This window comes from Conger conger, chromosome 16 (assembly GCF_963514075.1).
Source record: "Conger conger chromosome 16, fConCon1.1, whole genome shotgun sequence".
NCBI lineage: Eukaryota > Metazoa > Chordata > Actinopteri > Anguilliformes > Congridae > Conger > Conger conger.
This window is the reverse complement of record NC_083775.1, coordinates 37,894,419-37,916,166: the sequence shown is the minus strand read 5'-3', so window position 1 is coordinate 37,916,166 and position 21,748 is coordinate 37,894,419. Positions and strand designations below refer to the sequence as shown.

The window sequence follows — 21,748 nt, the reverse complement described above, 5'->3', positions numbered from 1 at the left end:
TCAGAGATGCTCTTCTGCACACCACTGTTGTAATGTGTGGTTATTTGCGTTACTGTCACCTTCCTGTTAGCTTCAACCAGTCTGACCATTCTCCTCTGATGTCTCTCATTAACAAGGCGTTTCTATCTGCAGAACTAATGCTCACTGGATTTTTCTGAAGACTAGTGTGTGTGAAAATCCCAGGAGATCAGCAGTTTCTGAGATACTCAAACCACCTTGTCTGCCACCAACAATCACTCCGTGGTCAAAGTCACTTAGATCAAATTTTTTCCCCATTCTGATGGTGATGGTTGAACATTGGTTGAAGTTCCTGACCTGTATCTACATGATTGTATGCATTGCACTGCTGCCACACAATTGGCTGATTAGATAATCACATGAATAAGTAGGAGTAATAAAGTGAAAATGTTCCTAATAAAGTGCTCGGTGAGTGTAGGTTTACTCATTTTTAACACGACTCATTTCAGAGATAAACCCTTTTAATTAAATTTGCTTTGAGTTACAGGGCAGTCCATAAGCATTTGGACCCTGGTTCAATTTCTGTTCTTTTGGCTCTGGATTTCAGACTGTCACCTTTCATTTGAGAGTTTTCACATCCATATTGGACGATGCCGAATTGCATCTCTTTATATAACACGGTCCCTCCATTTTCTACCACTGTCCAAATACTCACAAACTGCAGTGCATTTTTACCAACCCGACCGGTACTTTCCGGATTATTTCCGAACTTACAACGGCCCTGGTGGTGCAAAATACAGGACAGCTGTGTGCAGTTTAGCGTTAATATTCATGGGTGTTTGGATGGACAGACTGTGAGGCAGGGAAAGAGAGGCGTGACAGTGAAAAGAAAAGAGGAAGGGAGGGGGGTCTGGCCCGCAGCTGACCATGGGTCACATGACAGAGGGAGAGCGGGTTAAGAGTTCCACTACAGACTTTATTTGCACTTATTAACGAAAATAAGCTTACAACGGAAGAGCCAAACTCCACATAAAACATTGATATATTGCAAATAACGAAACACTGGCATGCAGGTATGCATCGTTCAGAAATTAACCGGCGTCAGTCAGTCACCTTCATTACACCAACAGAAACGAGAGAAACAGAGAGGCAGGGAGGAGAGGGGGAGGGAGGGAGGGAGAGAAAGAACGGGGGGAGAGGGACAAGACGACTTAAACAGTAATACTAAAGAAAAGGTATAAAGACACAGATCGACATATGACTCATTAGGCACAAAGAGACAAGGAAACGGATGATTGCACGGTTATAGTGATAAATAGGCATCTACCGGACACACAAGGTGACGCCATGCATTTCCCAAGAGACTGCGGACGAGGTGTTTTAAGCAGAAACAAAAATGGGAAACGAAAAACTAGTGCACATAATTACGGTGGTGTCAGAAAGAGTATAAAGTCAATGAAAAAGCGCAGCTCTCAGTCGCCTCACACACATCCGGCACTGGCCTCCACAGTGCGCATCACCAGCCCTCTCTCTACAGCGTGTCTGTACAATATGGTACAACCTCAAAAACGCTCTTCTGAGAACAATGCCTTCATGTTCACTTTCAGTCTGCTTTCTAAAAGCGCTCTAAAGCCTTCTGCGTCGAGTGGAGCGTGAACAGGTAAACCGTTCAGAGTGGAATCGCGAGACGGACAGACTTGGAAAGTGTCCGCAGAAGCCCAAAACGGAGTCACGTGACCGGACTGGCCGGCTGACTGACACAATATGGGGAGGTTTGGGGTCAATGACCTTCAGTAAATTATTGTCTTGTTGAACTCTGAACCGGGATTATTGACCAAGTGGTGCATACTGCCACCTGCTGTTCTGGAGTGCAATGACACGGAGGTGTCCTGAAGGCTCGTCAAGGCCACACCAGCTGCTCACAGACATGCCCGCGCCACTCGGCCCAGAAGGCATGAAACCACGTTAACCCCACCCACCAAGACCCCCCTAGTCGCTCTCCCCCCGTTGCCCAGTCCTTCGGTTAAGGGTAAGTGGGGGGTGGGCGGGGCTCACAGCTGCCGCTCGATTGGGCGGCGGCGACGTCCCCGGCCTGCGATTGGCTGAGGAGCGGCTGCGACTCCATGGGCTCTGAAACGGGACTTTCATCATCCGAGCTGGGGGGAGCACAGAGGCCCAACACCTCCTGAACCTTCACAGGCAGCTCCTGAGAGGAGAGAGGGAGCGGGGGGAGAGAGAGAGGAGGGAGAGAGAGGGAGGGAGGGAGGGAGAGGAGAGAGAGGAGAGGGGAGAGGGAGGGGGGAGAGAGAGAGAGAGGAGAGAGGAGAGGGAGGGGAGAGAGAGGGAGAGAGAGGGAGGGCAGAGAGAGGAGAGAGAGGAGAGGGGAGAGGGAGGGGGAGAGAGAGGGAGGGCAGAGAGAGGAGAGAGAGGAGGGGGACAGAGAGAGGCAGGAGGGGTAGAGAGAGGGAGGATTGAGGGGGGGAGAGAGGAGAGAGAGGAAGGGGGCAGAGAGAGGCAGGAGGGGTAGAGAGAGGGAGGATCGAGGGGGGGAGAGAGGAGATACCTCAGTCAAGAAAAACAGCAAAAGAGGACAGCACAAATACATACAGCCCCTGGCAAAGATGAGCACCATGAGTCTTTTCATGTCATTTGTGACTTGCGTTTGCAATTATGGACCCCCCTCTTCAGTTCAGACCACAGGTCTTTGAAGGGATTTAAGTCTGGAGACTGAGATGGCCATTGCGGAACATGGATGTTGTTTTTACCATCTACAGTTTGATTGCTTCAATATGATGATGACTGTATACTTCACCATCAACAGCAGCTGTTTAAATCGTAGTGTTCTCTACACTGAAGCGCTCTGCTTTGTTGCAATGATGTCGCGTGAATGGGTCTTATTGTTATGACCGGTTGTCATAACAATTGTGTGTAAAAGTTTTGCGTACCCAGTTTGGCAATTTCAGTCTCCAGTTCCTCAGTTTGAAAACGCCACCATTTGTGGATTTTTGAGCACTTGTTGACCTTGCATGCGTGACCATATTCTATATGAGTTGAGATTCTCATCTCGCCTCATTGTATTCAACTCTCATTCTTGCCTTAGCCCTTTGGTTCTGATTGCCCCGGTGAATTTCACGGGATTGACCTGTGAAATTTTGACTTTGACTCTGGATTTGCCCCTCTGCTCGGTGTAGGGTGATTCCGCTTAGTTAAAGGGACAATAGGTAATTTCGGACTTCTTTTTTTATTTTTATTTTTTTTTATTTTTTTAAGATATTGTTTAGGCCTTTTTCAGCTTTATTGGACAGTGTAGTATAGAGAGACAGGAAGAATGGGAGCGAGAGAGAGGGGAAGACATGCGACAAACGGTCGGATTCGAACCGCCAACGTCGCGGCTTGCAATGAGCATGCGGTCAGTGCTCTACAGGCTGCACCACCGAGACACCGTAATTTCGGACTTCTAACGGTCAAGAGAGGAATAGCGGCAACAAACACCTTCAAAACACTGTTTATCCCTCCCCCTTCTCTGTGAACGCACTGACGTTGAAATGCCATTGGCTGTGGCAAGCAGAACCAATTTTCAACCAATGAGCTTGAATTATTGTACAGCCATACAATGTTTTGGTACAGAGTGCCGGCCCGTCAACTGCATATTTTGAAACCTAATTTAAGGACTATAAACACAGGCAGAGGGTGAGTCAACATGACAGTGAGCCTTCTTCAATGATATGAAGGGATTTGCAATGGTCTTGTAAGAATGTTTTAACACGGAAATCTTACCTATTGTACCTTTAAGAGTGTTATTTAAGGTGGCTTTGAGTGGAAATTTAAGCCGTTGTTGAGCGTACTCACCTTGCAGCGTGTGAGCTGGAGGTAGATGGCCTCAGCCCCCTGCAGGAGCGCCTGTAGGTCCAGCCTCATCGTCAGCTCGTTGATGTGCTGGGGAGAGAAAGAGAGAGAGACAGGGACACTCACTAACACAGCCTCTAGAGGAGCTCAACACAGCACTAACACAGCCTCTAGAGGAGCTCAACACAGCACTAACACAGCCTCTAGAGGAGCTCAACACGGCCGCTCACTAACACAGCCTCTAGAGGAGCTCAACACGGCACTAACACAGCCTCTAGAGGAGCTCAACACGGCCGCTCACTAACACAGCCTCTAGAGGAGCTCAACACGGCACTAACACAGCCTCTAGAGGAGCTCAACACGGCACTAACACAGCCTCTAGAGGAGCTCAACACGGCACTAACACAGCCTCTAGAGGAGCTCAACACAGCCTCTAGAGGAGCTCAACACAGCACTAACACAGCCTCTAGAGGAGCTCAACACAGCACTAACACAGCCTCTGGAGGAGCTCAACACGGCACTAACACAGCCTCTAGAGGAGCTCAACACAGCCTCTAGAGGAGCTCAACACGGCACTAACACAGCCTCTAGAGGAGCTCAACACGGCACTAACACAGCCTCTAGAGGAGCTCAACACAGCACTAACACAGCCTCTAGAGGAGCTCAACACGGCACTAACACAGCCTCTAGAGGAGCTCAACACGGCACTAACACAGCCTCTAGAGGAGCTCAACACAGCACTAACACAGCCTCTAGAGGAGCTCAACACAGCCTCTAGAGGAGCTCAACACAGCCTCTAGAGGAGCTTATCACAGCACTAACACAGCCTCTAGAGGAGCTTATCACAGCACTAACACAGCCTCTAGAGGAGCTCAACACAGCACTAACACAGCTTCTAGAGGAGCTCAACACAGCACTAACACAGCCTCTAGAGGAGCTCAACACAGCACTAACACAGCCTCTAGAGGAGCTCAACACAGCACTAACACAGCCTCTAGAGGAGCTCAACACAGCACTAACACAGCCTCTAGAGGAGCTCAACACGGCACTAACACAGCCTCTAGAGGAGCTCAACACGGCACTAACACAGCCTCTAGAGGAGCTCAACACAGCACTAACACAGCCTCTAGAGGAGCTCAACACAGCCTCTAGAGGAGCTCAACACAGCCTCTAGAGGAGCTTATCACAGCACTAACACAGCCTCTAGAGGAGCTCAACACAGCACTAACACAGCCTCTAGAGGAGCTCAACACAGCACTAACACAGCCTCTGGAGGAGCTCAACACAGCCTCTAGAGGAGCTCAACACAGCACTAACACAGCCTCTAGAGGAGCTCAACACGGCAGCTTACTCAACACCGAGCCGTCAGCAGCTTCATTCAACGACTCATACCTTCAGTATGGTGTTGAAATCATGGTCGGAGCCGATCAGCTCCTCCCTCTGCGACTCCAGAATGGAACAGGCCATCAGCAGGTGGAAGTTAGCACAGGGAAGGCGGGTCCAAAGCACCTGAGGAATAGGGGGGGGACAGGGACTTCATTCACTCGTATACTACTGCACCGCCCCTTCACTCAAACATACAGAATCACTTTCAACTCCTCGCATATACTATGAAAATAATGCTTTGGTCTCATAAAAGAAAGTTTTGATCTGAAAAAATAAGTTCTGATCCGATCATCATAATGCCCATTAGAAGGAAATGGAGGAACACTTAAATAAAGGCGTACTGAACTGCTACGCCTCCTCAGTGAAGGAGTCCTGTGAGCACCCCGCTATAGCGCCCTCTCACCTCCCACAGTGTCAGGATGTCCTCAAACGAGAACTCCCGCTTGAACCAGATCAGTAACCAACGGAAACAGAAACACAGGGAGCCACTGTCCTGAGAGTCTGAGAGAGGGAGAGAGAGAGAGGTAAGGAGGAGGGAGAGAAGACAGAGAGGGGGAGGGAGGGGGAGAGAGAGGGAGGGAGGATTAATGTTTGCAACACATTATAATCACAAATTAAAACATACCGTTTTCATAATGGAGACAGAGTTCAAGACTTGGTCACCGATCTCTCCGACTCACACACCTCAGGAGTCTGCAAATGTTTCTGCCTCAGAAACATCATCTGGAGACAAATGTTGTCGCCCTAATGCACTTCCTGCTCCATTCTGGAGCTTGCAGCCAGCAACTACTCTCTTCTCCAACTCAATGCCAGCTTCTCTTTAGGAATCCAAGCAACTTTCTCAATGTTTTCCAGGCAGAAAAAGTTATCACTTATCGCTTGATGTGAGTGGCATTTGAGAAATCTCCAACAACAATGGCATTTAGCACGAGGACTCATATCACAGCATCAGTATCATCATCAGCAGTAATGATGAAATCCAGACCATGTGCTGGGCACTCATCCCCAAACTCAATCCATCTCTTGAGGTTCAAAAGACTTTCTGTCCTCATCACGCGCTGCAGGGTTTTGTCACGCGCTGCAGGGTTTTGTGTCGCCTGAACGCATCTCCACCGCAAGACGTTCAAAGCACCTTGGACTGTGTTTGCAACAAAGGTTCGGAACATCTTGCACGGATGTGCTATCGGTCCGGAAGAGGCTTCTGCACTAGAAGTTGAAGCTCATCACCGCATGTCTGACAGTGAGAACAGCAGCTGAGAGTCCCAGACGGGGTATAGTCACTGCCTTCAGGGGAGCCAAGCATGAAAACAAAATGGACGCCGTTCTTGTTGTACATCCTGAGGCAGGTAATGGTACTATATCCGCTCTCACTGGCATTAGTGATGCAACTGTGCACTTGTGAGCTGTACAGTATCCCTGAGCTTGAGGCATCCATCAACCATGAAGGCTGCCGCTCTTTCAAAACCTGTCCGCCACTTGCTCCAGAGCTGTGGAAAAGATTGGGGTACTGGATCTTCCCAACTATACCTGTACCTCTATACCTCTATACCTAAGGATCGTCGACTGAGCTACCGTTCTAACAGCAAATCATCTGTCTCCAGGACTGGTCATCACCTCTGAAGGCTTCATTACCTTGGAGGCATTCACTTGAACTGGTGGGATATAGGAAATCTCCCACTACCACTGTACCACTCTCTCACTGTATGACCAACAAGTAGAGATCAGTATGCTCACTATCCCTTGCAAAACAGTTTCTTTTGAACTTGGGCGGAGACTTTATCTCGTGCACTTTTGCCTGTTACACCAAGTTGGCTGTCCAGCATATTATCAAAAATTGGGTGCGGCCAGTAGCGTAGCGGTTAAGGTGCATGACTGGGACCAGCAAGGTCAATCCCCGGTGTAACCGTTGGGCCTTGCTTTCCACAGCACTGGAGCAAGTGGCGGACATATTTTGATGGATGCCTCGAGCCCAGGGATACTGTACAGCTCACAAGTGCACAGTTGCATCACTAATGCCAGTGAGAGCGGATATAGTACCATTACCTGCCTCAGGATGTACAAGAACGGCGTCCATTTTGTTTTCATGCTCGGCTCCCCTGAAGGCAGTGACTATACCCCGTCTGGGACTCTCAGCTGCTGTTCTCACTGTCAGACATGCGGTGATGAGCTTCAACTTCTAGTGCAGAAGCCTCTTCTGGACCGATAGCACATCCGTGCAAGATGTTCCGAACCTTTGTTGCAAACACAGTCCAAGGTGCTTTGAACGTCTTGCGGTGGAGATGCGTACAGACGACACAAAACCCTGCGGGCAGCACACGATGAGGATGGAGGATGGAAAGTCTTTTGAACCTCAAGAGATGGTGAGGCCCTTAACCCCACATTGCTCCAGGACACCAATGCCTCTAACTAATAGTAATAACGTTGCTATTCTGACCCGGCACTCAAAGAGCACAATGATGTGAACAGAGCCAGCCCTGTGACTGTGACTCACTGCATTCACATGCTCTTAGCCTCCACTTTCCACCCCGTTCGCCAGGAGGCCTCCGAGTTACGGCCTTCATATTTACTGAGACGCATCCAGCTCAAGCACGTACTGCAATTCCTCCATCACCTTGCAACACCCACCCACGCTCTGCGCAGGAGGCCTGTAACATCCCCACGCTCTGTGCAGGAGCCTGTAACAGCCCCACGCTCTGCGCAGGAGGCCTGTAACATCCCCACGCTCTGTGCAGGAGCCTGTAACAGCCCCACGCTCTGTGCAGGGGCCTGTAACACCCACCCATGCTCTGTGCAGGAGCCTGTAACATCCCCACGCTCTGTGCAGGAGGCCTGTAACAGCCCCACGCTCTGTGCAGGAGGCCTGTAACAGCCCCACGCTCTGCGCAGGAGGCCTGTAACATCCCCACGCTCTGTGCAGGAGCCTGTAACATCCCCACGCTCTGTGCAGGAGCCTGTAACAGCCCCACACTCTGTGCAGGAGCCTGTAACAGCCCCACACTCAGCGCAGGAGCCTGTAACAGCCCCACGCTCTGTGCAGGAGCCTGTAACAGCCCCACGCTCTGTGCAGGGGCCAGGAGGCCTGTAACATCCCCACGCTCTGTGCACGGGCCTGTAACATCCCCACGCTCTGTGCAGGAGGCCTGTAACATCCCCACGCTCTGTGCAGGAGCCTGTAACAGCCCCACGCTCTGTGCAGGAAGCCTGTAACAGCCCCACGCTCTGTGCAGGAGCCTGTAACATCCCCACGCTCTGTGCAGGAGGCCTGTAACATCCCCACGCTCTGTGCAGGAGCCTGTAACATCCCCACGCTCTGCGCAGGGGCCTGTAACACCCCCACACTCTGTGCAGGGGCCTGTAACACCCCCACGCTCTGTGCAGGGGCCAGGAGGCCTGTAACATCCCCACGCTCTCTGCAGGGGCCAGGAGGCCTGTAACATCCCCACGCTCTGTGCAGGAGGCCTGTAACAGCCCCACGCTCTGTGCAGGAGGCCTGTAACAGCCCCACGCTCTGTGCAGGGGCCAGGAGGCCTGTAACAGCCCCACGCTCTGTGCAGGAGGCCTGTAACAGCCCCACGCTCTGTGCAGGAGGCCTGTAACAGCCCCACGCTCTGTGCAGGAGGCCTGTAACAGCCCCACGCTCTGTGCAGGGGCCAGGAGGCCTGTAACAGCCCCACGCTCTGTGCAGGAGCCTGTAACAGCCCCACGCTCTGTGCAGGGGCCAGGAGGCCTGTAACAGCCCCACGCTCTGTGCACGGGCCAGGAGGCCTGTAACAGCCCCACGCTCTGTGCAGGAGCCTGTAACAGCCCCACGCTCTGTGCAGGGGCCAGGAGGCCTGTAACAGCCCCACGCTCTGTGCAGGGGCCAGGAGGCCTGTAACAGCCCCACGCTCGACAGCAGGCCATTCAAGCACTTTCTCCATGTATGCAGCGGTGACTTTAAAGTGCTCTTGTCGCAAGACTTCAGCCTTTCGGGAGCAATATGCTGGCAGCAATGCACAGGCTCCTGGCTGCCCCCTGGTGAACTGCTGAAGAAAATGGAGGAATGACCTCTGCTGAAGAGGGTCTCCATCAAAGACTGGACTTTCTCTTAAAGGACTATTTCTCTTATTAAAGGAGTATTGTGATCTAATTTTGTCTGTGCAATAGGGAGGTGACAAATCATCAGTTTTTGTAAACGGTTACAAACATTTAATTGCATTTTCAAATGTCAGATCCTAGCCTAATTGCAAATGAAGGATTTACATTGACATCCCCACCTCACGACTATGATTAGCCAGGTGTACGCCATAGTTTATAGTAGCACTTATGTATAGTCATTGTAGTATTTGGGGCATTCTAGCTGGCAACCATGTTATGCTAGTTGGTAAGTTGATCTTCAAGGGTTGAAGTTATATCCTGCTAGGACTATACTTTCCTCTAGGGTCCTCAACACACTTGTCCCTGGTCACCCTCGTGGGGATCAACCTCAACCAAAGGTGGATTACCAAGATGGCAGACGAGCTGATGGGGGGGGGGGGGGGGGATTGGGGCGAGGGGCGAGCCGTACCCAGGTAGTCGCACAGCTCTGGATCCAGAGCCTTGAGCAGGATGCTGAGCTGGAGGAGCTGCTGCTTCATGGCCTCCTGGGACTCCTCAAAGTTCTGATGCTGAAGGACAGAGACACACCCAGGATCACACACACATACACACACACACACACACACACACACACACCCAGGATCACACACATACACACACACACACACACACACACACCCAGGATCACACACATACACACACACACACACACACACACACACACCAAGGATCACACACACATACACACACACACACACACACACACCCAGGATCACACACACACACACACCCACACCCACACCCACACCCACACCCACACCCACACACACACACACACACACACACACACACAGGATCACACACACACACACACACACACACACACACACCCAGGATCACATACACACACACACACACACACACCCAGGATCACACACAAACACACACACCCAGGATCACACACTCACACACACACACACACACCCAGGATCACACACTCACACACACACACACACCCAGGATCACACACTCACACACACACACACACACCCAGGATCACACACTCACACACACACACACACCCAGGATCACACACTCACACACACACACACACACACCCAGGATCACACACTCACACACACACACACACCCAGGATCACACACTCACACACACACACACACCCAGGATCACACACTCACACACACACACACACCCAGGATCACACACTCACACACACACACACCCAGGATCACACACACACACACACACACACACACCCAGGATCACACACTCACACACACACACACACCCAGGATCACACACTCACACACACACACACACCCAGGATCACACACTCACACACACACACACACCCAGGATCACACACTCACACACACACACACCCAGGATCACACACACACACACACACACACACCCAGGATCACACACTCACTCACACTCACACACTACACGCCAGGCCCGCGTCTACAGAGCGCACACACACACACACACACACACACACACACACACAACACGCTAGGCCCACGTCTACAGAGCACACACACACACACACACACACACACACACACACTCACACACTACACGCCAGGCCCGCGTCTACAGAGCGCACACACACACACACACACACACACAACACGCTAGGCCCACGTCTACAGAGCACACACACACACACACACACACACACTACACGCCAGGCCCGCGTCTACAGAGCGCACACACACACACACACACACACACTACAGGCACTAGACGCACTACACACACCACACGCATGCGCACACTGACCACAAGGTCCATGAAGCCTGTCAGACACCAGAAGGACTCCACTTCATTCTGCGTGACGAAGAGGATGGGGGCAAGAAGATCACTCATCCCCTGAACATACCCTGAGAGGGAGGGGGGGGGGGGGGGGAGAACGTGTTTTGAGCAACAAGCCCCAGCAGGAGATGAACAGAACGTGTCCCAGCGGCCCAGCGCAGAGCCGGTGTGTTCGGCGCGTCGTACCCAGGTCAAAGTTGTACATGCAGTACGTCATCAGCACGTCGTTCAGCAGGGTGAGGCCCGGGTTCTCGTTCCCGGAGAAGAAGGTGTTGTGTCTGTCCGTCCGGCTGACGTCGCGCTCTGCGGAGAGAGGCCGTCGGTACGTGAGGCAGAGGGCGGGGCAGAGCTCCACACGTCTGGCCAAACCGCCACCGCAGGAGCACTGCAGGACTAACGCCCAGCCTATCACATGCACACACAGGCTGCGCTGACAGGGGGGACTGACCAATCAGGCTGCGGTATCCCCTGAGCAGGGAGTTCCTCATCTCCTGCTCCTCGCTCACCGACTTCCACTGCACCTTCATTCTGAAGTACTCGTCCCTGCCGGGAAGAGAAACACGCAACACGCATGATGCGGGAAAACGTTTCACAACAGACCCCTAAGGCCTGCGATTACTGCTGCTGCTACCTGCTACCAGCAGCAGCATTGTACTTCCCTCTAGGGTCTTTCAGCGCACTTATTATGGTGTCAGGAGCACAGGACAGGAGTCAGGAGTGTGGGACAGGAGACAGGAGCGTGGGACAGGAGCGCGGGACAGGAGCGTGGGACAGGAGACAGGAGCGCGGGACAGGAGTGCGGGACAGGAGCGTGGGATAGGAGCGCGGGACAGGAGCGTGGGACAGGAGTCAGGAGCGCGGGACAGGAGCGTGGGACAGGAGTGCGGGACAGGAGACAGGAGCGCGGGACAGGAGCGTGGGACAGGAGACAGGAGCGCGGGACAGGAGCGTGGGACAGGAGCGTGGGACAGGAGACAGGAGCGTGGGACAGGAGCGTGGGACAGGAGCGTGGGACAGGAGACAGGAGCGCGGGACAGGAGTGCGGGACAGGAGCGTGGGACAGGAGCGCGGGACAGGAGCGTGGGACAGGAGCGCGGGACAGGAGCGTGGGACAGGAGTGCGGGACAGGAGCGCGGGACAGGAGCGTGGGACAGGAGCGTGGGACAGGAGCGTGGGACAGGAGACAGGAGCGCGGGACAGGAGTGCGGGACAGGAGCGCGGGACAGGAGCGTGGGACAGGAGACAGGAGCGTGGGACAGGAGCGTGGGACAGGAGCGTGGGACAGGAGACAGGAGCGTGGGACAGGAGCGTGGGACAGGAGCGTGGGACAGGAGACAGGAGCGCGGGACAGGAGTGCGGGACAGGAGCGCGGGACAGGAGCGTGGGACAGGAGCGCGGGACAGGAGCGTGGGACAGGAGCGCGGGACAGGAGTGCGGGACAGGAGCGCGGGACAGGAGCGTGGGACAGGAGCGTGGGACAGGAGTGCGGGACAGGAGCGCGGGACAGGAGCGTGGGACAGGAGCGCGGGACAGGAGCGTGGGACAGGAGCGCGGGACAGGAGTGCGGGACAGGAGCGTGGGACAGGAGCGCGGGACAGGAGCGTGGGACAGGAGTGCGGGACAGGAGCGCGGGACAGGAGTGCGGGACAGGAGTCAGGAGCGTGGGACAGGAGCGTGGGACAGGAGCGCGGGACAGGAGCGTGGGACAGGAGTCAGGAGCGCGGGACAGGAGTGTGGGACAGGAGACAGGAGCGTGGGACAGGAGCGTGGGACAGGAGCGTGGGACAGGAGCGTGGGACAGGAGACAGGAGCGCGGGACAGGAGACAGGAGCGCGGGACAGGAGACAGGAGCGCGGGACAGGAGCGTGGGACAGGAGACAGGAGCACGGGACAGGAGCCAGGAGCGCGGGACAGGAGCATGGGACAGGAGCCAGGAGCGCGGGACAGGAGCGCGGGACAGGAGCGTGGGACAGGAGCGTGGGACAGGAGACAGGAGTGTGGGACAGGAGACAGGAGCGCGGGACAGGAGTGTGGGACAGGAGACAGGAGCGTGGGACAGGAGCGTGGGACAGGAGCGTGGGACAGGAGCGTGGGACAGGAGACAGGAGCGCGGGACAGGAGACAGGAGCGCGGGACAGGAGACAGGAGCGCGGGACAGGAGACAGGAGCGCGGGACAGGAGCGTGGGACAGGAGACAGGAGCACGGGACAGGAGCGTGGGACAGGAGCGCAGGACAGGAGCGCGGGACAGGAGCCAGGAGCGCGGGACAGGAGCGTGGGTTCAGCGATGCGGACCGACTCACGTCTTTGCTCTCACCAACTCCTCCCTCTCCTTGGCTGTGCTGTCCCAGGGGTAGAAACCCAGCAGAAACTTCCACACCTCCTTCCGCAGGGATGGAGTGATGCCCTGTGTATGGGTGAGAGAAATAAGTCCAGTATAAATCCAATTTAAATGCATGCACACAAAGGGATATTTCACTAAAGCATAACAAAGTCATTTTAAGACTTTGTTTTCAGCTGACCCCCCATTGCCTTTGAGTGAATACATTAGATGGCCCTGATAATGCATAACGGCACTGCCGTTCCTGCCAGTTTTGATTCAAACTCACATAACATTTTCTTGCTGCTGCCATCTTGTTAGAATATAGTTTTTTCTGTTCGCCCGTGCAGGTAGCTAGCTAGCCATCATTCTGTGGGCCTAGCTTATGGCCTCTGGCTAATACTAGCTTCAACTTAGAATGTGTTGGAAAACACTTATCACAGGACAAGTACAAGGTCTTTTGATCGCTGGATGCCCTTGCTCTGACAGCACTGTCAAATCTTACTGTAGCTCAAAACATCTCTTTCTGTCTGGAATGAATGACAGGGCGCACCCCTCTGAAGACCAGCTCCTTCACCCTCTGCGGGTCTGTCACCCGGCCCTCTGGGTCCAGGAGCTCGTCCCACGTGTCCATGGGCTGACCGCGTGAGACCTCAGGCTTGGGCCCCAGTTCAGCTCCCTGAGGAGAGACACAAAGAGACAGACAGAGAACAGAGACAGGCATTAACAGACACCAGACTGAGGGGTCCATCCATGCACGAGAACAGAGACAGACATTAACAGACACCAGACTGAGGGGTCCATCCATGCACTAGAACAGAGACAGACATTAACAGACACCAGACTGAGGGGTCCACCCATGCACTAGAACACTGCTTTAACAACAGAGACCTGACCGTGGGGTCCATCCATGCACTAGAACAGAGCCCTAACAGATACCAGACCACCAGACAGTGGGGCCCATTTATACACTAGGACAGTGCTTGGGAATGGATGAGCCATCACGTTTCCCAGTGTGTGGAGGCCTGAATGGGCTCTTTAAGCAGCTGTGGTCTCTCCGGCAGGGCTGGAGCCTTCCTCTTACGCAGGTGATGAGCTCGAACCCCGGCTCCTCCTCGGCGGAGAGTGGCCCGTGGCCTTCCTGAGGGGAGCGGGGGTGCAGGGGCGAGTCCTGCGGCCGGAGCGCCCCCCGAAAGAAGTTGGTGACCTTGGAGAAGCCCCCGAACGTGGTCGCGTACGGGTCCTGAATGAACCTCTGCAGGGAGAGAGAGACGGGGAGATAGAGGATGTACAGAGAGCCAGACGGGAACTGTAGCCCAGGAACCAAAATGGGCCCTCGTTCCCCCAGTGGGGCTTTAGTTCCTGGGTTCGGGAAAAGGTTCTTGCTGTGGAAAAGGGGCTTTAGAGAAAAGAGAAACACTCTTATATCTAAAGTGAAACCAAGAAAGACAGAACCCAATTTACTGTACAATGCAGCTTAATAGAACCAGGTTTCTGGTTAAGACTTGAGACTTTTGCGCACACGCACTGACTTACAGACACAAGGTCGGAGCTACCCTCTTCAAAAAGCTGCAATTCCTCAAATGACTGGGAGAGGGCGCCAGAGTCATGTGGATAAGCCAGGAAGAGCCGGTGGTCCACTGGAGACCTGAGAGAGAAAAGGGGGGGAGAGAGGGAGGTCAGTGAAGAGAAAATAAAAATGAATAAGTGAAGGTCACAGAAAGAAAACAGAGCGGTGAAGAGGACAGAGCGGTGAAGAGGACAGAGCGGGGCAGAGCGGGGCGGAGTGGTACAGAGGACAGAGTGGAACAGAGGACAGAGCGGTGAAGAGGACAGAGCGGTACAGAGTGGTACAGAGGACAGAGCATGTCAGAGCAGTGAAGAGGACAGAGCGGTACAGAGTGGTACAGAGGACAGAGCGGGTCAGAGCGGGACAGAGGACAGAGTGGTACAGAGGACAGAGCGGGTCAGAGCGGGACAGAGGACAGAGCGGTACAAAGTGGTACAGAGGACAGAGCGGTACAGAGTGGTACAGAGGACAGAGCGGTGAAGAGGACAGAGCGGGTCAGAGCGGGACAGAGGACAGAGCAGTGAAGAGGACAGAGCGGGACAGAGTGGGACAGAGGACAGAGCAGTGAAGAGGACAGAGCGGGGCAGAGCGGTACAGAGTGGTAAAGAGGACAGAGCGGTGAAGAGGACAGAGCAGGGCAGAGCGGGGCGGAGTGGTACAGAGGACAGAGCGGTAGAGAGGACAGAGCGGTGAAGAGGACAGAGCGGGACAGAGCGGGACAGAGGACAGAGCAGTGAAGAGGACAGAGCGGTACAGAGTGGTACAGAGGACAGAGCGGTGAAGAGGACAGAGCGGGGCAGAGCGGTACAGAGTGGTAAAGAGGACAGAGCGGTGAAGAGGACAGAGCAGGGCAGAGCGGGGCGGAGTGGTACAGAGGACAGAGCGGTAGAGAGGACAGAGCGGTGAAGAGGACAGAGCGGGTCAGAGCGGGACAGAGGACAGAGCAGTGAAGAGGACAGAGCGGTACAGAGTGGTACAGAGGACAGAGCGGTGAAGAGGACAGAGCGGGGCAGAGCGGTACAGAGTGGTACAGAGGACAGAGCGGTGAAGAGGACAGAGCGGGGCAGAGCGGGGCGGAGTGGTACAGAGGACAGAGCGGTAGAGAGGACAGAGCGGTAGAGAGGACAGAGCGGGTCAGAGCGGGACAGAGGACAGAGCGGTGAAGAGGACAGAGCGGGTCAGAGCGGGACAGAGGACAGAGCAGTGAAGAGGCGGGTGGCGCGCTCACTGGGCCAGGATGATGTATCGCTGCAGGGCCCGGAGCAGGTCCATGGTGCCGCCCCGGTGGAAGTGCAGGGGCGGGAGGGGGTGGCCCCCCCTGCTGGTCAGCACCAGGAAGTTCCGGCCCAGGGAGAAGCGGGCACGGCGCAGGGAGTACAGCTCCGACAGCGGCAGGGAGAAGGAGCCCCACTGACCTGCGGAGCGTTAGCATGTTAGCACGGCGGACGCAGCCCACAGACTGCAGAACAAACATGGACAGTGCCTGTTGCATCACCCCCTGACTGTCCGTCAGCACTAAGCGCGCGGGAGAGGGGCGAGCGGCGCTACCTGTCTCCCGCACCGGGGCGGGCTCCCGTTCCCTCTTCACCGTGCTGATCACCGCCCAGTCCGGCTCGTACCCGGGGTCAAAGTTCGTCTCCTCCTCCCCGCCCTCTCCGTCCTATCAGAGGCACAGACCCGATGGCAGCATAAGGAAAAAGAAAGATGGCAAACTCTACACCTCCTATTCCGCCTCATTTCTACGTGAGGCTGGAAAGTGCCAAGCGCATGTGCAGTTAGAAAAAGCAGAGAACGCATTCCAGTCCAATTCCATTCAATTCCAAGTGTGTTTTCAGCACACTTGTCCCCGGTTATGAGTTGCACATAATTGTACATCCCTCTGGAGGAGAGCATCTGCCAAATGACTAATAATGTAAGTAATAATGTAATGTAAAAGTCACTGCACATTAACAACCCGATAAGGACTCAAAAAGTATGGATCAGTGGCAAATGATAAGGAACTTTCCCATAGGGACACTGCTTAAAAGGCTATTGGAGGGGAATGGAAAATTTACATTTAATTTAAATACACGCCCAGTGGTACACAATGATGTCAAATCTCATAAAATAGAATTATAATTATATATGAAATAATTAATAGATAGCATTTTCACACGGCACAACCTAATGCAGGGAGACCATCCTCATGCAATACTGTGCAGAAGGACAACACAGAGTACTCTACACACATTCATACCCTTCTACCTTTTTGGTGTAGAACACAGCCGGTGCACTTGCTCTATCCTCCTCAAGGGGGCACCACTCCAATGCCGGCTCTCCCCCCTGAAAATGAGAATCAAAAATAAAACTGTAAGAAGGGACAAATGACTGTAATGTCTCATCTTTAAAAAGTTCCTCTCACACCCTTTTCATTCTTACATTAGTTTGGATTGATACCCTTCATTTAACTTCATCCAACTTGCCATATTCACCCATTTTCTCATAGTTATAATTTTTTCTTAGGTAGGAACAACATTTACGAGTGGTCCCGACCTGTCGTACGAGTCATGTAAAGCACAAATTAAATTAATTTCCTACGAAGAGGCTTGTGGTGCAGAACCTCAAACTGGCCGTTGCAGATCAAATACGAATAAAGATTCAGCAACTGCGTTGCTTATTTCTTGCTTCAAATGTGTTCAGAAACGTATTTTAGTGGACTGGTTAGGAGGAATAAGAGAAAGTTATCATCATTCTACTATATTGCAATGTTTTGCCAAACATTAGTGAGCATTGGTGGGCTGAATGGCTCTATGTTCTTGCCATTACGTTATGTTATAGGGGTGACATTGGCACAGGAGGTAAGAGCACTCATCTGGCAGTTGCAGGTTGCCAGTTCGATCCCACCCTCGAAGTGTCCCTGAGCAGGACCTAACCCCCAATTGCTCCTGACAAGCTGGTCAGTGCCTTGCATGGCAGCCAATCACCGTTGGTGTGTGAATGGGTGAATGAGAAGCATCAATTGGACAAATTGAATCAATGAACCGCAGTCTACCGAATCAGGTACCTACTATGTGGTAGATGTCGCTTTTTCTTGTTAATCCCATTGGCCATCTATCCGATGGAACCCACCTACAGTACCATATACAGTGGCCTCCAGAATTATTGGCACCCTTGATAAATATGCACAAAACTAAAAAAATAATAGTTATTGACATAAAGATAGATTTTCCAACATGTGTAAAGTACTGCGCTTCACCCCTGGTTTAATAACACCCCTCGTAAAGCTGGCAGCTTATAACTTATGATGGGTTAGAGAACACAGTCGGAGGGATCTTTGACCATTCCTCCATGCAGAACCTTTCAGAATCACTGAGTTCAGAACACACGTTTTTCATGGGATTTTAGTCTGGAGACTGGGTTGGCCATTGCAGAACATGTGGATGTATGCTTGGAGTCATTCTCCTGTTCGACAATCTACCTACAACCAAGACTCAGCTTCCTAGCAGAGGCAACCACATTTTCTGCCAAGATTTGCAGGTACTTTGTTGAATTAATTAATTAATTAATGCCCCTGGACCACTGGCAGCGAAACAAAACATCAATGACCAACGGCCATATTTCACAGTAGGTATGAGGTGTCTCTCCTTGAATGCATATCTTAATGCCAAACATTTTGATGGTGTGTATGGCCAAAATGTACGTTCAATTTTGGTCTCATCAGAACACTCTCATCTAGTCATAATTTCAGTAAGGTTTGGCAAAATCAATACGCTTGGATTTGTTTATTGTGCTCAGTAAGAGCTCACTTCAGGCCACCATTCAAAAGAGTTTGCCATTCTGACCCCAGGACACAATCTCTGCAATAAACTTAAAATTAAACTGCGATCCTTGGGTTACTTATGGCCTTCCTTACGTGTTTTACGCCTTTTTTTATTGCCCTTACAATGCTAAGTGGTATGTCTAACTGTTTATATATATTTTTTGTACCCATTACCCAATTTGTTATGGTTAATTACCATCTGTGTCTCTGGAATTGACAGTTCTTTGTCTTTTCCCATACTGATGGTTGACAAAGGGATGTTGCATGCTTGTTACCTCATTTTTATACTCTAGTGGAACCGGAAGTGATGGAATGACACAATGTAGCGCCTTTAGACTGAGATAAACTAAATTAAAGCAAAATTGTATTGCCAATTTCACTTTGTTTGATTTTATTTACAATGACTGCTAGGGGTGACAATTTTGGCACCCGTGGTTTAAAAAAAGAAAAGAAAAAAGAGCTTACAAAATAAATAAAAACACTGAAACAAAAAAATACAAAAAAAGTGCATATTTTCCCAGTATGTTTGAATATAAAATATAGATCGGTATCCATGTTGTTTATTATATGCAGCCTTGGAGCCCACTGAATACGGTATTATAACTGACATCTTCGTTCAGGACCGTTTTCTGCAGTCAGTGTTTGTGTTGTGACGATTAGAGTGTGAACCCGTTCTGGTGCCATCAGGCCGGGTCCACGGAGCCTCCAGGGCCACACTGCCTCACCCTCTCCACGATGCGGATGAACCCGGGGTGAGCCGTGTCCTGGTTGCTCCTCTTGGCGTTGGTGTGCAGGTACACGCCCTCCTTCTCGAACACCAGCTGCACCGCCAAACAGGAAAACAACCAGTCAGCCACACACAGCAGATGCATTCTCAGTCATTCACGTGTACAGCAGAGGCGCACAGCAAGGGCCGATGCGTTTCAGGATTTTGCGCCAACGTCTGGTCTTAATTATTTTATTGACTCCATCACATCTCATCTGACATGTGTGTGTATGAGTACCGGCTCTGGCTGCAGACTGCAAGTGTATCCTAATGATCTTACTGTGCTCAAGTACAGGCCTGAACCAGGGTAGCCTAATTAGTAGCGCTGTCAGCAAATTATAAACAAGGCAATTGGTTGGAACATTCCCATTAAAAAAATTATAATAAAACAAAATAAAATAAAATGTAAAAAGCTGCTTCATTTACGATGGCCATTCTGTGTCAACTTAAATGAGGTGCACCGCAGCATCTCTTCAATCTCTTTGTTTTTTTGCGCGTTGCTAGGCAATGATGAGGAATAGAGATCCTGAAGATTTGAGCTTCATATGCTGCTTTTTGTGCTCAAGCCTTCTAAAATTTAGGGGGCCATCACTCAAAAAGTGCCAAGGTGCATGACATGATTTTTTGAAATGGCCAAAATTCTACAAGCAAACTGCAGTGTCATTTGAGTTCACACCAAACGACCCAAGAGAAGCAAGGCTAGGTTTGCCACAATCGCACCAAGGTGCAAACATCAACATGTGAGGGGCATCATGTTTCACACAGAACAAAGAGAACATGATAAAATATTAATACTGCCAGACTGAGAGAAAAAAAAATGGTAAAAAATTAATAAAATAAAATAAAAAGTTGGAACATAAATAGCCCCATAGAACCAAAGTTCAGCTACAACTGAACAAGGCACTTATATTTTTTAATTTTTTAAAGAAAATACACTTGTATACTCTTAGTTTTTCCTCTGCCTACAGGCCACACTGCACTACCTCACACAAATCAAAGGCGAGGCAAATATCTGATGACAAATGACATCGCAGCCTTGTATATCACTGCAAGTAGCTATAGTCATCAATACAGTTCTCACCCAAACTCTTTCCTCAGTTCCAGAAACCAAGTTAATATGCTCTTTGCTGATACACAACATTGATCTGTGTACTAACCTTTGGGAGCAGAGACTAGAGCAGTGTTAATGTCCTTCAGTCAACTGCTTACAATTCTTTTTAAACGAGCCATAACTTAAGTCAGGAAAATGATGTCATCTCAATGCCAGCACAACAGTGAACTTTAACTGACAGGCTAGCACCTTCGGCAGATATTAAAATGAAGGGCTAACTACGTCGACATACATTTACATAACATAAAGACCAAGTCGGTTTCACACCGTTTCACCCTTAAAACCAAAGCCATGATATCGAAAAAAATATATCACATTATGAGCGAACTTCTAGACACAAAGGAAAAAAGTACAGAACATATTGACCCACTTCGAAACCCGAGTACCCCACTTGACTAACTTAGTGCCGTCGCCTCTCCATTATCATAACGTAAACAGTTAAGAATGCATTGGCTTTGTTCTGACGCAATAGCAATATGGCTATCAAGACTGTCGCCAAGTCAAACGGGTCAAACCAGTGATGGCTAATATAACTCAGCAAGTTAAAAAATACAGACGGATTTCAAATCGGGTTAGCTGGAAGACTGTTACCCTGTCTGTATTCAGAAAATAAGTTTTCAACGCTGAGATCTTGGTAAAAACTCGCCCAAAAACAATGACATAAGACACATTTATTATGATTGTGTGGGTCGTTAGTTAGCCAACATTAGCTAGCTGGCTAGCTAAAAAGCTATGTACCTGTCGAAACCAACCAAGCAGCTGACCAGTTTATAAACCCACCCATCCCAAACAGTGGTTACTACGATTTCAAAGTGGCCGTTAATCACATATCACGCAATACGCTCCGAGTCTTGTGAACAAGGGAGCAGACATTGTAACTATATTACATGTGACCAACAATAAATATTGACAGTAAATACTCGGTTACCTTGTGACTTTCGCTGTTTGACTCCATTCTCTCGTCACCTACGTAGCTAGCTTTCTCAAAAACAACGCTACGCTTGTACGCAAAAAAACACTTCCGCTTTGCAGAGCGTATATACCACAGAACTGGTATGAACCACTAGAGCTGTATT

At 51.3% G+C, this 21,748-nt stretch overlaps 1 protein-coding gene across 1 annotated transcript; it reads right to left on the bottom strand.

Annotated features, from left to right (window-relative positions):
* Positions 1–913: 913 nt before the first annotated feature.
* Positions 914–21,748, bottom strand: tbc1d17 (TBC1 domain family, member 17). The gene is made up of 17 exons (XM_061224777.1): positions 21,601–21,748; positions 19,521–19,616; positions 17,241–17,318; positions 16,545–16,656; positions 16,225–16,411; positions 14,963–15,074; positions 14,511–14,681; positions 13,980–14,105; positions 13,410–13,513; positions 11,556–11,650; positions 11,294–11,410; positions 11,075–11,175; positions 9,737–9,836; positions 5,594–5,691; positions 5,197–5,313; positions 3,808–3,894; positions 914–2,164 (listed from the first exon to the last, which is right to left on the bottom strand). The coding sequence occupies exons 1-17, from the start codon at positions 21,625–21,627 to the stop codon at positions 1,982–1,984; spliced, it is 1,911 nt and encodes a 636-aa protein (XP_061080761.1). The 5' UTR covers positions 21,628–21,748; the 3' UTR covers positions 914–1,981.